Source organism: Ciconia boyciana, chromosome 15 (genome assembly GCF_034638445.1).
Source record: "Ciconia boyciana chromosome 15, ASM3463844v1, whole genome shotgun sequence".
NCBI classification, from domain to species: domain Eukaryota; kingdom Metazoa; phylum Chordata; class Aves; order Ciconiiformes; family Ciconiidae; genus Ciconia; species Ciconia boyciana.
Genome location: NC_132948.1, coordinates 11954224 through 11972643, shown reverse-complemented (window position 1 = coordinate 11972643; position 18420 = coordinate 11954224). Strand labels below are relative to the sequence as shown.

The 18420-nt window shown below is 36.7% G+C and overlaps 1 protein-coding gene across 3 annotated transcripts in view; it reads right to left on the bottom strand.

Annotated features, from left to right (window-relative positions):
• GLT1D1 (glycosyltransferase 1 domain containing 1) overlaps nt 1-18420 on the bottom strand; it is a 64517-nt gene that overhangs the window by 8851 nt on the left and 37246 nt on the right. For all 3 annotated transcript variants that reach the window (XM_072879618.1, XM_072879617.1, XM_072879616.1), the window contains 4 exons: nt 15410-15505; nt 14273-14322; nt 8220-8263; nt 6597-6717 (listed from right to left, as the gene is read on the bottom strand). In XM_072879618.1, the coding sequence (XP_072735719.1) occupies nt 6597-6717; nt 8220-8263; nt 14273-14322; nt 15410-15505 (311 nt within the window). The remainder of the gene's footprint in view (nt 1-6596; nt 6718-8219; nt 8264-14272; nt 14323-15409; nt 15506-18420) is intronic.

The window sequence follows — 18420 nt, the reverse complement described above, 5'->3', positions numbered from 1 at the left end:
CTTCCGACTGAACTATACCAAGGAGGGGAGAGAAAAGGTTATGCTTTCAGAACACATTATGCTTTCAAAACATTATCTACAAAGCTATTGGTATGGGACTCCTCAGAGACCAAGGAATACATCTGAAGAAGTAGGATTTGATTCCACATAAATTATGGGCTGGTTGCTTGATTTATTTATTCATTTATTTGTATGTATATGTATGTGTGCATGTATATATATACATAAAAAAAGGAAAGGAAGTTTGGGGTCTCAACACCATAGCATTTCAGGTTGCCTGCAGAATCAGGAGCAGAGACGCAGCACAGCATCCGTTCAAAGCTAGTAAATAATTTCCAAGAGACCTAACGCCTGGCAACTTTTTTAAAAACACAGCTTAGATTTTGAAGTAACTGGTGTGCAAACCCTGGCCACTCAACTCTGTTACTCATGCATATCCTGATCTGAAATTTTAATTACTATTGATGAATTTGGAAGTTTTGAGATGCACTGACTGTAAAACCAGAAAAACTCATATTGTACAATTATCATAGTGTCAAATAAGAGAAGGAAATTCACTCCCCCAAATCTTCAATCTGTTTCATACTGATTCCCTGTCACTTCAGATTGAAAGCATTTTTAATTACTGTCATTACACTCCCGGATGGGGAGCAATTTTGCTTCAGTCTACATAGCAAGAAAACAAAACTCCAAGGAAAAAAACATGCTTTTTATAGTTCGGACAAAACTGAAGACAAAAACACCCTGGCTGATAACGTACAGAACCAATTCTGTTTTGAACAGTGAGGGACTGCTGTGACTTAGCAACATGTCTTAATAGCTTAAAATATCCAAGAGAAACCCTGTTTAAATCACCACTGCAGATTAATTTACTCTGGACAAAGAAATTCCATAGTCTTTCTGGCATGAACATCTGCTTTGCAGCAGTTAGCTCTAAAAATAATGACAGCCCGTAATGAAATAACCTGTTCTACATTTTGTATCAGAAACTACTGGATCAGCTGGAGGTAATTCAGATAAATAGATTAATGAAGTGAACACAAACCAGAATAAATAAATGAGAAATGTAAAAACTACAGACCAGATACAACAACCAAATAAAGTTGTTGAGATACAACTTATTTTAAAATTAAAAAAAAAGTAATTTTGGTGAGAGGAAATACAGTTTTTGGTCATCCACAAATTGTTTTGTCATTTGCTCTGACTTCACTGGTAAACAAAACAAATCTGTTTTCCAAAGGTAGGTTTACAAAAACATATGATGACAGTATCTACTTATCAGTAAAGCAAAGTTCATAGAACTTCAAAGTTCACTGAGGAAACAAGAGACACCAGTGCCCTACTCTGCCTGACAGGTTTTGAACCTGCAGGCCGAGGAAGTTGATTTTGGCTCTAATTACCCAACTATAGACCTAACACGGGGTTCCCACAGAAGCACCAGCATCTCAAAGAGAGACAGAATTTCTGATTCAGCTCTTTTTCAGCCCTTCCTGTTGATAGGCTTAAATGCCCTTGTGTTCAGTCTGCTGGCTGTTGATTTCATTCAAACATGTTCAATGAACAGGGAATGAAGATATTTTACTTGAACTTCTGAACTGAAAATCAAGAACTTGATAGTGGCAGTGAAGTGTGGCAGCGTTCACTGTCACCTGCCTAAGGCCCTCTCCTCACCTCTCTGTATTTCTCCTTCTAAAAAAACCAAAACTGTAAGAGTATTTCAGGTCTGGCTACTTTCCAAACAAGCGATTGTACGTTCAAGGGAAAGAGCACCATTAAAAAAAAGAAAGAAAGAAAGAATGAAAGAAGAAAACACACAAAACACAGCACTACCACACCCGGACTGATGGTTGGAAGTGCCACTATCCCCACAATAGTTACCTGCAAGACAGAGAGGAGTTTGGATTCGAGCACGTCAGATGCAGTGAATAGTGGACACTGTGCTGTTGGGCTGCACATGGATAGTGACCATCAAATACGTGAGTGCCCTGTGGCAGTTCTGTGTTGGACTGCACCTAACGGTGTGATTGCTTAGGCTGGCACAATATTGCTGTACTGCAGTTTAGACTGAACTGTAGCGCACATTTTAAAAAAAATGGTCACAAGATATGTTCATTCACTTCTGTTTCTGAATGCTACATAGTTGATGACTCGTTGAAGTTGATCACTGAGTTTATATTTAATTTTCCATAATTTCTGAACTCTAAAGGGAAAGACATTTGTTCTATCTCATAGAGTTGGAGGGCAGTAACTGCTACATAAAAAACTTTGGGGTCCCAAAGCACATCGGTACCAATGAATTATAGCTACTGAAACACAGAACAGATGGCCAAATACATAAGATGAGGGGCTGGCTTTATACCAGCTAGCCTTAAACAAATGGACTGGGCTGTAAATAATTACTGCATGAAGTAGCTTAGAATTTAATTTAGATACTTAGTCTATTTTTAAGCAGTAAAAAGAATAATTTGCATTGTTGAAAATATGTATAATTTACTGACCTAGGTTCCACAAATAATAGCATAAAATAACATTTTAGTCCATTGGCCATCTGTTTTGTTACATTATTCTGACTGCAACTGTGTTTTAATGCTATTTCAGAAGGATGCAGGGTGTAAATTTCAGCTTTGGAAGCATGTTACACAATAAGCATTTCTAACTAGCAGTATAAGGCTTATAGAGTAAATAGAGGTTTTATTTACTATTTTGTCTTCTGGATTGTCCCTCATTTTCTTCCTCCTAGCCTACACATCTTTTTGTTGGTCCCTCTTCAATTTTACTGTTCTACAACACCCCTTCATTTTTATTTTTTTATTTTTATAGTTTGCTGTGGCTTATATTCCAAACTACTAGGCCTGTACTTCACATGTTGTCTAAGACTGGATTTTGCCCTACAGCAGAACAGAATCTGGCCATCTTCCTTTTCTATGATGATTTTTTTTAATTGGCTTTTTTTTGGTAAAAGCATAACAATCTAATGATTTTTACAACAGTTGGAATACTCTTGAGAGCACAGAAAAAGTACTCTGATGAAATGGTGCTGGAGTCAAAACCTTTTTCTTACCAACTATATACAGAGAACATGTAAAATTTTCCAGTAGTAGTGCCTTTTTCACCATCACATGCCCAGGAACATGCAGAACTCCTGAGTTTTCTGCGGAAGAGATGTATTTTAAATGCTTGCTATAATGCTTGTTTTCTCTTCTTCAAATGCCAAACAAAAAAATAGATCAGTTGTTAGGCAAAATCTCTGAGATAGCAGTACCAGATGACAAAGTAATTAGTTATGGTTTCTAGTTCTTTCATACCTTAAGGCAGGTTGAAATATATATGATTATATATTTATCTCATTTATCTATTATATATTTATCTCATACTAAAAATACTGTTTACAGATTCATGACCTTGTTAAATTTTGAACTTTCAAGAGAATGAAAGCTGCATTTCCAAATTCAAGCAAGATGTTATCTCCAGCCTAGGACCAAAAGATTTTTATACATAGTTTTCTGCCTTATTAATTTAACAGGATCTTAACAGATGGTCCTTCCTACTGCTGGCCATCTCAAGCAGGGACTTGACTTTATCAGATTGACACTTCCTCTGAGAGACATTTTTACACTAGGGTATTTTATAACCATGTCATCAAATCCCACCGTACAACTGTCTAGTAAAGAGACATACAATACCAAAACCCTTATAACTTTAGAAGAAGAATTCTGAGGTACTGAACAGGTCTGAGGTACTAAAAAGTGAAAGTGTCAGATTGTTTCTCAAGAGATAACTAAAGACCTGATTCTGCCTGTAGAAAATCCTGACTCAGATGGGACCGGAGCTGTTGTCTCACAACCCCTGTGCCATGCCTATTGGACTGTCCTTCCTACGATGCAAGATTTCAGTTTGCACCTGTAATTGGTAACTCATTTGCTTGTAACCAATATGCACCTGAACTAGCATGCTCAGACTTCTGAAAGCATGCCAGCTCTTTTTATCCCCGTTACATGACTTCCATAATAAACTCCAAGTTATGAGTTATCAGTTCAGAGATTAAGCCGTCCTTCCTCCACTATTCAACAACAAGGCAATATAGGACTGAGGCTGGTGAAAAGAAGTGGGTTACACCTATGGTTATAGGTTTTCCAGGAGGAAATATTCCACTTCAGAATATTTGAAATTGCATTTTATCTTCAACACATGATTATGCATGAACACAAACCAAACCTGACTATTACGTTTGACATTATTCCACCAATGTAATAACAGAAGAAAGGAAAGCAGGATCTTTTTCTCTTCTCTTTATGATAAAGTTACCATGAAAAAGTACAAGGAAATAGCTAACAGCCTACTATAGGTCAAGTCTTGCACTTAGAAGAGAGAATTTAATTTTTCCGCTATGGTCAATTGCTAGTTTATTTTAGCATGTTTAGCTGTTAAACTCAGATTAAGACTTAAAGGTAGATTAAATCTTGATTAACTTTCTTTTTAGCAAAGGTAGTGTCTTCAGTAGAATTAAATGTATCAATCATAAGACTAGCCTAGGACATGGTATGAACAGCTACAGGTAAGATAAAAAAGTAATTCTAACTAATCTACTATATATGTAAAAAAATACATATATCTATAAATAAATTCAGCATGAAAAATTAAAATAAATACTTCTTGATGATTCATCCTATTATATATATTTTTCGCATGTAAGAAAAACAACAAAATGGAGGAAGCTAACATTGCAAGTGTATATAAAGACATCCTGCATAGAATGCTCTTTTGCCAGACTAGTCTTGTAATTCTCAGAGAAAGAAGAGAAATATAACAGGAAGTATTTACTATTCTGTTTGTGTAGTAATTTTCAGTGAGAAGAACAGTTGTTGGAGGGTTTGTTTTTTGGTTTTTTTTTTTCTGACAGGTCTGGGTATGAAATGGGAATAAATTACTCAACATCACTGTGTAGTGGAAACTTAAAGGAACAGCTTTCCACTAGAGGTGGTATTTGACTATTTAATAGCCCTGATAGGATAATTGAATAGTTCAGCCACACAGAGGAGAGCTCAAATAAAAACTTTCCTTGTTGATTTAGTCTTATAGTTAACAGATTCAAAACTTGTCAGAATTGCAACTTCAAAAGAAGAGAGCAAAAATCAGTAATTCCTGAAACAGGCTCAACATTATGTCTGAAGTAACCTGGCATTACCTTCTTCCTTTGAGTTACCACATATTTGTTAAGACACTGAACTTACAGGATTGCTCCCTCTCCTGATAAAAGCTAAGGGAAGTGCCTTTTAACTGCTCAAATCTGATGGGAAAATTTTGGGGAAAACTATACCAATTGTCCCATCAGTCCCGAGTTTGCATAGCAATTTGTATCAGGCCAAGCACACTTGCACTTCTGTTGCAGATGCTGTGTCTCTTAACAGTCTTTCTGGTTTGCTTTTTTCCCCCTTTCTTCCCCACTTCTCTAACTCACTGACACTCTCAGGAAATAAATCAGATTGTTTTTTCGTCAACTGTTATGTGAGTAGTCCTGATGGGAACATGTAACTGGTGAGGAGAAGGTGACAGTTACTTAACTTTTACTTCTCTGAGTCACTGACTTAGTTGTGGCTGTGTACTGTGTTGGTACACTACATTTCATCTCAACTACCAAACATACAAAATTTGTCTAGCCTGCCACACTGATAAGTTTGGAAATGTCACAGTCTGTAGTAATTGTTGTTTATAGAGTATTGTTGCTGTGAAACAGCATCTGCTTCCACCCCTGAGCACTGGCATTTTAGAAAGGAAATACACATTTGCTATCTTACCATCACCTAACTTCCATAATTCTTACAATGCTCACTTATTTCTTACTTATGAAGGGCTTTCAGGTGTGTGGAAGAAAAGCATGCTGGAAATGCAACATGTGATTATTCATTAGAAACAGAAATAGGAGATTCATTAATACAAATCATGTAATAGTTTCTGTGATTTTCTGAGGTCATCACGAATCAACATTCAGCAGTCACCAAAAAAAAAAGTAATAGTAAAAGGCGTCTGCCCAAAGAACTTCCACTTTAAGCACATTTATTTTTTTCCTAGAAAGCATTTGATACTAAGCAGCGCCCTACTTTGACAGGTATGAAATAAGCCTGGTTATTAATTTTCAACACTGAGGGCAAAAGAAATAACTGAGCGTGTCATTCATTCATTAATAATTTCAGAATTAAATAACCAAATACAGCTCTTAGATTGCTTTTTGAAAGGATGTAAAAATAAATGAAAGTCTATTCTAGCAACATTATAAGGAAGTGGATGTTGAATCAAGAATAGTGACAACCCCAGTAAATCAGAATGATTCTTATATCTCAGGTCTGTATTGTTAATTTAACAGAATTGATAAAATTACATTCTGTCTTTTAAAAAATAAATAGACAAGGCATAAACAACTGTCAGTTCAAGGGAAGAAAACTTTAATTACTAACACTTGCAAAAAGAAATATTTTAGTTTGGTCTTTACTAGCTTTGAAACATGGACATAAAATGTTGACACACATTTCCAGTGATAAAAGGCAATTTCAGATTCACTGTAACCTCACTGAAAAACCTTACCGCTAAGATGCAATTACCTCCAGGATTGCAGCAGACATCCCCTCTGAAATGGAGCTGTTCACCACAGCAAAGCACCTTTTCATAGCAGCATGAAGATCATCTTGTGGCATCTCCTGTAATAAATGTACTCCGGGTGCCCTAGAAATAAAATGCACACGAATAGGACACCTCCTATGAATGTGCTCTAACAATCCTTCCTAAAACTTAGGGCAATGATGGAAGGTGTCCAGAGCAACTCAGGCATGGTTCTGATGCTAACAATAGCTTGCCCTTGGGCAAGCCGCTTTACCATGTTTTCGTTAGCTTTCTATCTGTAAATGCAGTTATAAACTCAATACAGTATACATTGCTATCTCCCACTTCATTGTCTGTTGTTCTGAAGTTTTATAGTTGATCACTTAACACCATGCTCTGTTAACCACAATCAGTCTCCTAAATGAAGGAGCTGAGTTCAATGGATAGGGGTGCAATTTTCCCTTAAAGAATTTGTGTAATATAGGGAGGATGCACGCAGAGATTTATGAAAAACACACAGTTTAAATACTTAGGGAAATGGAGCGCTATCATCAGAATGGTCAACTGCAGGAGATGCCGACTTTTCAGATGCTGGCTTTTGGGGATGGAATGTGGTTCTGAAAGATCTCTTCTGCTTCCTCTTTCATTATAAGCACTCTTTGGTTCTGAAGAGTTACATTTCTACTGTCCTCATCTTCCTCAGATTAATGAAGGTCAATCAAATCAAGGGTGAAGGGTGGAAAAATAGGGTAATTAGGTGTTCAGTCTCAGATTAAGTGAATGAGATCTTTAAGACTGGTGATCATTCTTGAAAAGCCAGCATCTCCTCCACTTGATGAGCCTGCTCCTGCCTCTTTAACCTCAACATGAGATCACTAAGCCAGATGGAAACACAAGTGTATTTGACATTAAGACCAGCTCCCTGTCAACTAGACTTTGTTAAACATTGCTTTTCTGATTGTGCAGTAACATCCAGCTTCTGTAGAGATAACTAACTATATCAACTGGAATATAAATGCATGATTACAGGAGCCATGTTTCCCATTAATAACCTGATAGGAAACAAAAAATGCTATCTCTGGCTCCAAAAATGGAATTGCAAACCACATATTTTTATGCAGATTTTATTATCAGATATTAACAATCAGAGATAATATGGTTGTTCTGTTCAAGTCAGACAATTCTAGGTTCTGCAGACACACAAAAAAATCCTTCAATCTGGAAGTATATAAACTAGGGACAGAAAAAAAGCTATACAGGGTTATCTTGTCCATCTACTCATTTACCTACCAACAGCAAGCATGCAAAGTCTTGCAGAGGCCAGGATGAAAGAAAGAATGAAAAGACCCAAAAGAATAATAAATATAAGTCACACTAAATTAGATGTGATTTAACGCAAAACATGAAGAGATCTACTGGTTATTCTGAAATTTAAAATGCGTAGAATACCTAGTCTGAGAATGTTACATGCCAAATAATCAGTACACATTTGTCAGTCATACAGAAAGCTGTGCATGTATGTTCATTTGTATATCCAAAAGAGCATTTACACACATGATTTAAAAAACTAGTCAGCCAACTGCTTTCACCTGGAACAGATAAAAGGCTTAACATTAATTTCTTACCTTTTAACTTTTTCCTTAACTTCACTTGTAAAAAGTGGATCAACCTAGAAAGGAATATACACACAGGTATATGACACTACTTAGCACTATAGCATATGTTTGAAATACCCAGAAAAGAAAAATAAATTTTAGCATATTTTTTACTAAATATTGAAATGCATGAATGTGCTGAGCTTTAAAATCATACCACAGATCTGTGACTTGGTAGTTACATCTGACTCTTCAGACAAACGCTCTCGTGAGTGACTGACACTTGGACTATCCAGCTGGGGGGGGAGTGCACAGGATAGCACAGCGTGAGTTGACTACTGCACTCTAAACCTTTAAGTGACTACTCTAAAGCAGCATAGCTTTGGGCTACTGTCAGAAGGGGAGGTTCCATTTCTTCTCCCCTGACATCCCTCTGGCTGCAGGTTCTAATTAGAGCTAGACCTACTTAACATGAATGACTGTTTTCAGATGACTCTGATAAGGCTAACACGATTCAAATGACCGATTTGACAACTTACTGCCTAAGTGAGGAACAAGGCACTGATGTGCCAGGCAATTGCCCGTCCCTTTATGTATGGAGTAACCATTGTGAGGAAGGAAAGGAACTTTTCAGGCTTTAGTTAACACAGGAGGCAATCTGCATGTAAACTCAGACGGTCAGATAGACGTTATGCACTGACAGAAACATTTGTTTGAAAACTAATAAACACAAAATTCTAAAATATAGTCTAACGTGAAGGCATGCTGGAGTTATTAAAAAGTTGTCTAAGCTGGGCAATTAACTCCAGCAGGTTTATTTACAAAGTTTAACTATGCCTGCTATTTTCATTTAACATGATTAAAAGAAATAAACAGAACTTGGAAATCCTTAACTAGACATGAAGAACAGAACTAGACTTTTTTTATTAAGGCTGACTGACTATATTAGAATAATTTATGATAGCTTGCACAGCATGCAGCAGTTGTAAGTACTGGGAACAACATGGCTTTTTTTTTAAGCATGTTAATATTTTGGTTTATTTTGGTTTTTTTTCACATTATGAGATAGAGAACACTCACAAAGCATTTTAGAAAACTCTTTTGGAAAACAGTCAGAATTTATTTTATAACTATGATTGTGTACTTTGAACACAAGATTAATTATTTCATGAAAAGAGGGCTTCATAAATTAAAAGATTCAAGTGAATCGCTCTTGCACTAAGGAAGGAATTCCTACCGAATGCAAGAAATAAAAGGCTTGCATAACTGCTTAAGAAAGTATTTTTGGTAACAGCAGGGGGGAAAATCAAGTGCTCTTTCCTGAAGCACTACCTGATCCTGGCGACAGAGTATGATACAGATCCATACACTAAACCAGTATGTCATGTCACAGGTTCCTTGGATACTTCATACTGAACTTCACAATTGCTATTTCTATGTAAATATCTTTTCAGCTTTTTCCCCAAAGTACTATTTTGATGCTGAGTTCCTTTCATGAGGAACTATACTCTGTTTCCATTAAAATCAATGGAGTACTTGCAAGTGATTTAATGAGCAGGGGGATATGGTCTTTTGCTCTTCTACCTTTAGAAGGATGAGAAAAACTACAGCCTGTGACTCATAAAATTTGTATGATATTAATTTCTATCCCATCTACTTCTGTGGCCTCATAAACAGAACAATCCTTTAAGCTGTGTTCTTCTATTGGTAGATATTCCAAGAAGCCTGGCCCGAATATGAGAATTGAGTTAAAATATTACTTTCAGGATGGGTGTAGCAATGACTTAGCGAAGTGATCCCCCTGAGCTACATTTAGGAACTTGAGGGGGCACAGTTATCTAACCACAGGCTCAATATAACAGAAATTAGATACAACATAAGCTGTTCAGTAAGTTGGAAATGCACTTAAAAGATGTGAATGCTTCCAAAGCCAACTGACTATGGCAGGATGCCTAGCAACTTAGCACAGTCTCAGAAAAAGCTACTGAAAAGTATGTTACTTCCACCCAAAATGTTTCCATGATCCAGTTCTTCCACAGGTAGACTGTTGCCACTTTTTATTTTTTTACCTGTGACTGTGGCAGGCAAATATGATCATCAGCTACCTATCATCTTTTGTTAAAAAATCGTCCATCCAGAGGAAGAGCCTTCAGAGAGCTGCACCTTTCATCAATTTAGCAGAGATCAGAGGAAGGCAGCTTGCGTTGTAGGAATAGTTGCTATCAGAGCAGATGAGATAAGATGACACATGGAAAGGGGAGTGGGCACATAGCAAGAAACTACACCTAACAGGACCAGATGTGCTATTCAGGAAGTTCTACTCTGCTGACGGGCAAAGAAACATCTGAGACATGTTTGACAGTCCAGAAAGTCACAGATCAAACGCTGCACAAAGATGAAGGTGCCTGTTAAGCACAGGGCCTGCCATGATCAAAATCTAGGAAATCTTCTATAAAGACACTATATTAAATTCCTGTCATATAAAAATTAACTCAGACAGAAGCAATGGTCCAGAAACATCTTCATTATAACACTGGGACTACTGTGGCCCTCTAGACTTTGTAGGGAAAAGCAGGTCTTAGTACATTTAAAGTTCTGACAGAATATCACCCAGAGTACTCAAGAGTGAAAAGCTCTATCTGCAAGCATATTCAATACAGAGAGGAAGAATTTGCTCAATTGCTTAGTTTAGTTGTGTCAACAGCTGTTTCATTTTAGAACTAGCCCAGAAAACATACAGTAGGTAACAGCCATCCATTATAAATAGATGGGATACATGACCTGATAGGTCCCTCCATCTGTGGAGGCAGATATTCAACTAAAACTGTCTCAATAGGCATGGAAAGACGTTGGACAGATGAAAAATAGCTGTCAATGAAAAACAGTATCATTACACACACAGCAATATTCTGTACTGTCTACAAGAACGGTTAAGAATTATGCAGAGAGTACAAAGTAGGCTTCAAGAGGTTACCCAACAGCTGGACACAAGTTTTGTGGCCTTTTTTAAAGTTTCATAAGCTTCTATTCTTGGAACATAGAGCTGCTGAAAATTAGCTATTTCAAATTTCATTACAGAAATGAACAAAAGGAAATCTGGAAGAGGAGGTAAATGCTAAAATTTTTACATTATACAGGACCCAATCCTGCAACTTTACTTAGATTGCACCATTTGAGACAACCATGCATAGCAAATGTAGGGAAAATGTTATAATCTTATGCAAGCAAAGCTGAAACGAGCGTGTGGGCCTTTTGTTCTTTATATTCTTAATTAATATGATCTTAATGTGCTTCTTTAAAATATTCACAATAAACATGACTTGCTTCACAGGTAACGGCACTGATTTTCTTAAGATTTTGTGGTTTGAGAAGTAACATGAATAAGAAAAGTAGAGCTAAGTACCAATAGAGCTGAGATTTATTTTCATCCCTTAGCAGTATTTTAGTACTATGGGAGAAATACATTTTTAAATGTTTTAAGGAGGTTCAGTCCTTGATCCCGCCTATGCACTGCCACAGGGTTATTTCTGGTAGCTTACTGTAAAGATGTTAGCTTATGAAAAAATGAAGCAAATTTAAAAAGACGACTAAAATGTTTAAAATCCTCACTGGAGGCAGCAAGTGCATCTTTTGATTCTAAAGCACAGCTTCATTACACCTGCTCTAGATTTGCCTTCCACACCAGTTCACTTCCAAATAATTTTGTGTATTAGCATGGAAAAAATGCAGGAAAAAAAAATGTTAAAACAGCTTTTAAAAATAAAATTCTATGCAAAAAAAAATGTTAAAACAGCTTTTAAAAATAAAATTCTATGCCCAAAAATTTACAAAGAACAAAACTGAATGAGAAAATAGAAAAATAGTTCTTATTTGCCCATTCAGATTTTATTTATTTTCTTATAAAACAGACTGCCTGCAAGTTTTCAGGTTCATGTGAAGATGAATCAGAGATGAGACTAACAGAGGGACACGAACACATTACCCAGATGAAACAGTGAAGCTTTTAGTACCCTTTCAGCACCAGCAAGAGTTTGTTTCAGCTGCCTACTCATACCTTTTCCACTGGTTAGATTAAGAAATTGGGAAATGCTCACCTTTCTCTCATGGTTCTGAAAATAACCGTGCATTTTGTGGTTTTGCAGTTTTTCAGCACTGTACTTAACAGAAATCATAAAAACATTTACATGTTCATGGATGGTTCCTTTCTAAAGGCCTCAGTTTCTGCAGGTGAAATCAGACATCTCAGAGTGGAAATAACTGGAAACAATGGTGGATACTCAAACACCAAGTTTTAAGAGACCGTTAGGAAAGAAAGGACTGGCAGAAAATTTATGCAACCCTTTACTCCCTTTTAAGCATTCAGAACAGACTCAGACTTGGCTCAAGTGGTGCATGCTTCCCTCCTCAGAGAAGTTCAGTCTTGTTACTTCCTCAAAAATTATGCTACTTGACTTAAAAATGATGGGGTGGAGTTGGGAGGGTTCAATAGTTTTTCTTGTTTATCTTCATGCTTCATAAGCCCACATTTTCAAACCTTTCTCCACAACTAGAAGAAGATTATTTCATAATAATGACTGATAGTTTTGATTTTAAACTCTTTCAGAAGCTGCTGCTTCATGAAAAGCAAACCATTGCTGAGAAACTCATGACAACATTCTGGGACAGCAACCCAACTGTACGTTTTATCTGAAGAGAGTTAGCAATCACAGAAGAGCTGCCATTTAACTGATTGACCCTGTTGTGAAAAGAGAGAATTAGAAGTTGTAACTTCCAAATTTGTTAAACAGGATCTTTATGACTTAGGGGGAAAAAATTAAATCTCATATTAATACTGGCCAGCACTTTTACTAAAATACATATAATTTACTTGGAAGGAATGATACCAACTCTAAGCTTAATCTGAGATGTGGACGTATAAGAACAACTCAGTTTCTGATTTTACGTATTTTATTCAACCCCACCTTCTCTCTCAGATACCTGTATGCCAGGCTTTAGTGCACTCAGATTCTAAATGTGAAACAGACTTCACCAATTTTGTCAGCTCAAGCTCTGTCCTTGCTGTCTGGTGTCAGACAGAAATCTAACATCACTTTGCACCTGCTGACAACTGTTAATTGTGTATGAATTGAGACTACCAGAAATGGCATCAAAATCTAAATGGAATGGAACAAAGGTGCAATCCTCCACGTGAATAAAGGATGTAAGAACAGGGATAATGAGCATCTGGTATCACCTTCAGAGTATTAAAAATCCTCATTAACAATACCTGCTAAAAAAAATTCTTCTAGATGGCAACTATTGCCTTTCAAAATATCTGATAGGTTCATTTATAATTTATTCATATTGAAATAGGCATTTCCAATATTTTATTTGCACGAGTTCACATTTTAGTGCTTTCTGATTCTCTAAAAAATTTGGTACTATCCCACAGGTATAAAAACAGAAGTCAATATTAGAATCCAAATATTTTGATACTTTTTATCTTCAGAAGTTGTTTCTGTAGTCAAATGAAACACTAAATGTTTTGTTGTAAGAGACCATAATAGATTAATAGCATTATCAAGTCATGTTCTTGAGCTAGACATAAAATTATAGTAATCTGGCTGCAAATGCCCTTCATAAAACTAGCCCAAGTCTTCTAAACAAAAAAACCCAGTATAATAAAACAAATATTCAGCTGCTGTAAACTATTTTAGTGCTATTGATAACAGTTTGCATTAATAAAAACCGAACTGAATAGAGTTGGGCTATCTCAGTGCATATCCTCATGGAAAAACCCTCTTAGCTGCTTTCCCTTTTGCAATGCAAAAGCAGAGCACATGCTGAGTGAGGAGGCCTTTTAGCTGATAACAGGACTCTGAACTTTGGAAGTCCGAGCACTGGAATCGCTTCCACTTCCACAGTTTAGACCCGTTGTGAACAGCCTTTACAACTCCTAGGTTTGTACCTTCTTATCTCTGTAACAGGTAGAAGTCCTCTGACTCAGGTTCAGTTTGGAAAGAATTATTGTGATATTCAGATGCAAGTAAACGGAAGTATTTAGGAACAGACATACAAATAAAATAAAAATTACAACAACTTACTGCAGGTCCAATTATGCCCAGATGGACACTGGGATCCTTTCTGTGCCAATCTAAAACAGAAGGGGAACATCTTTTATTCATTTTTAACTTAATTTAATTCTTTCTCTGAAATAATTGTAAATAGCTGAATGAATAAAGAAGAACTAGGCAAATATTGTATCACTACTTAAAAGACTGAATGTGTACCAGATTTTATGCTCAGCCCTCACATTACTTCTCAGAATTCAAATGATTAGCATATCTGAAAGTTAGTATTTAGCATTTCTGCTTCATGCAATCTCTTATGATTCAAGGGTTATTTAACTAAGCTCAGATATTAATTTTGAATCATCTCAAGAGAGCAATGCTCTATATAATGCAGTGACTCTGGCCACTAAGACAAAATTTTTTTAATTTTTCCCTATGTAAAGGAACGTGTGGAAGCAAGTACAACCATTACAATTAATACTCAGTTATATGCACAAGAGAAATCTGCTGCTCTTTCAATACCAGAATAGAACAAAACCAGTTACTTGACTTTAATAAACCACATTTGTTACTAAGCATTAGAAGGTGGTAAAGGCTTATAAAAGTAAGCTGAATAGCGGAGGTTAAATTTCCAACTTGGAATATCTGAACCTTTTACAGACACAAACAGAACCTGGCAAAACATCCACCTACGTGAGAACAAGGAAACTTCAGCCTAGTTTACAGTGTTGAGCCATAACGATGGGTGGTAAAATTTGCTTGTAACTTCAATGATATTAATTAGCACACATGCAAATGTGTGTAACGTTAAATGTGTGTAACAGCCACAGGACAGTAAGATAAAAAAGTTATTTTGAAGTAGGTGAACTCTTCTTTTGTCTTCCATTAATATTGTAGGTAACAGCAAAATAGTTTTCCCAGCAAGTGAAATCATCAAATATTGCTTTGATATTAATGGGATTTTAATTCCCAGCAGGATGGAAAAGACGCAGTACAGAGATAATGTGTTGAACACATCAATGGTTACATGAACATTTCTTTTTTTAAATGTAAATATATTATGAAGTTTTCTGCAATGAATAAAACAGCTTATGCCAAACTTAGGAACATTAAAAGAAATGCATCTGAATCCAGGGACAAAACAAGGGTATTCAAAGAGCAGGTACCTACCTGAAAATACATCTACTAAATACAGAGGGTCTTTGACTCTTCGAAGTCCACATATCAAAAGAAACATATGTAAACTGCCTGTATCTGTAGGAATGTCTGTAACAAATAATTTTAAAAGTTTGAATGCAGAGAAAAAAGCTGAACACTCCAAATTGTTTCATGAATGAGCACATAAAGTGGTAAAAGCACTAATAGGGTGGATTCTGAAAAATTCCCATTATTGTTCCCTCTGTTTCTTGCTCTCACATCAGTCCTCAAATCAACTCAGTGGAGAACTTACTCATGCTCGTCATTTTATAGGGCACAGGAGTTTATTTCCAGAGGCAGTGAATGTGCAGGATTTGGAGAAATGGCCAGTGGCCGGTATTCTTGAAGACCAGAACCCAGCTTTGACTGACAAGGCAACTATACAAATCATTGTGTTTCTAATTTTTCTACCCATAAGAAGAAAAAAAATGCATCCATATAATAACTAACTCAAGACCTGTTTCAAGGATATTGTGAGGCTATATTAGAAAAAGAAGATCTGATGTATGATATTGCAGTTGCCATTGGCTCTATGACAGCACAATTAATTCAGAACATGCTTCTGGAGAAGGGTCACTATGTGATGAACTTTGGTAAAATGTGTTTATGATAAAACAACATAATTCACAAATTGCTGAATGAACACATATAACAAAAACATAATTTAATAAACACTAGAGGGGTTGAAATGTTCATGTTTGATTTACCATACTGAACAAATTCAGTTTGCTGTCCTTCAGTTCACCTGTTTATTGAGCTCTTGGCAAGGATGGATGACACGTATTATCTTACACTAGGCAGTTCAACAAGGAGCATCAAACTGCTGCTCTTCAGCAGCAGGCTCTTTGTGGGACGTTAATGCATGGGTTCCACGCCGGGGCTACGTCACGTAGCTACCAGGAGGGCTATGCTGCATGGTCAGAATGACTGTCTGGGGGATTTACGATTAACAGAGGAAGGCAGCAGGGCAGTTGTGGTGGCACGGTGATCTGCTGCTGCTGAACACTGCAGAGCTCCCTTCTCTGAGGACTCCTCCTCCTCCCTTTCCCTTCCACTCTCCAGGAGTTGCAGGAACAACTCAGCTGCTTATACAGCATCACAGAATTGCTGCAATTTGTAATTTAAGATCACTCAAACTTTGTACCAGGTTATGTTTCCTCATCGTGTTGTATAACTTAACTGCAGGGTCTGCTCCAGGCCCTGGAAGGAATATGCCAGGAGAATCTCCCCTCATGTCAAGGAACTGTATTAACATGAGCTCTGCATCAAACCTCTATTTTGTGGGAGACGGAGAATCAAAAGAGTGGTGATTCACGACATACTCAAGTGCTATTGCTTTTAAAATTAAAATCCAGTTCATGGACTTTTAAATGCTCCTTGTCACAGGGTTCATTACTGAGTCTGTTTCCTTTAGCTTAAGGAGCTTGAGTTGTCAAGAGTGGCTGCAGCAGACACAGTAAGTAATATTTTACTGGTTATTGGACCAAGAAATAATTTGTAATTTATAATACACAAACATTTGGATTGAAAAAGCCATTCTTCTGGTGCAATGGGCCATGAATACTGTTTCTTTTTAAGACATGCAGCAGTGGTTTCAATTCATGACATAAACTCACACAAAACAAATTACTAGAAAGTGTCAGCAAAATTCAGATTGCATTTTAACTATCCATATGGCACAAATATTCATTTTAAATTATGAACTCCCACCTATAAATGTTCATCTCTGGCTATTTTGGAATAACCTTAAAGTCAGTGCTGAAAGCTCAGTCAGACAGTAGTGAGAAACCAGATCTTCCTGTTCTCATGTAGAGACTATAGAATTATTCCACTCTTGATGTGACAGTACACTAATCAACATTAACTATGCTTGAAATAACTGCTTCTTTTTATCTCTAGTATCTTTTTGTTTCTATCTTATAGCTTTCAGTCTTTTCATTTTATTAGCTAAGGGTTTAAAGTGCTCTGACAATGAAAAGCCCTAACAGACTGATTCTGTGTAGTCCTGACTGCCATTCTGCTCCCTGTACAAAAACCTTAACTGCAAAGAGAAACAGGAAACTGGCCCTATAGACAGTAATTGTACTTTGTAATTTGGATTTTGCCGTTCTGTTCCTGTGGCATTTAAAGGTACTTCTCCCAAGAATCTCATCAATAACCGTCTAATTATTTCACTAGTGAAATTACCTAAATTAATATTAATGAAAATAGCCCACTTATTTGACCTTTATTATTTTGAAAAGACATTCACAAGCTTGAACTCTCACTGCAGACTATCCCCTTCGTGCAACTTTACAAAGCCCTACTTGTCTGTCATGAAATTTTATGCACTTTTCTCTGAAATAGCAGATATTGGGCAGACTGGACTACAGACTGGATCCTACAGGGCATTTCTAAAAACTGTCATACACAGGCTAGTCAAAAAAGGATTTGCCTCTGCCATTCAATTTAGTGAAGTGAGAATCAGTTGGAGTTTTATTTTATTGTATGCTGTAGATCTTAGTCTTCACCTAATTCATTTTTACAGGCCGGCTTTCCCCACTCAATCCACTCAGAAGCATATAAAGACATTCCCGAGAAGATTGCATTACCAGCACATCGCTGCCACTGTTTAGTGCTGGGAGTTTACTTATTCTCTGTCTACTTAGGATCAAACTTCAGCAACACTTGTGTATCTTGTTAGCTTTCTGCTCATTCACTGCAAATGGTTAAATTCACACATCAAGATGATGCCTGCATCAGTTTTTTCCCACCTGTTGCTTTCTCAAACCTTGCTAGCATCCCTGCTGTGAAAAAAAAAAGAGGTAGCCATTTGTACAAGAAATAAATCGTTTTAGTATGCTTTGTCCTCACATAGAACGCTGAAAAGGGGAACATATTAAGAGAATAACTGCAATAGCTGCCTTTACCAGCTATAGCCATCAGCCGGGTGAAAACTGGTACTTGAAAGAAGACAATTTTTCTTTTTCCTTGAGCTTAAACAA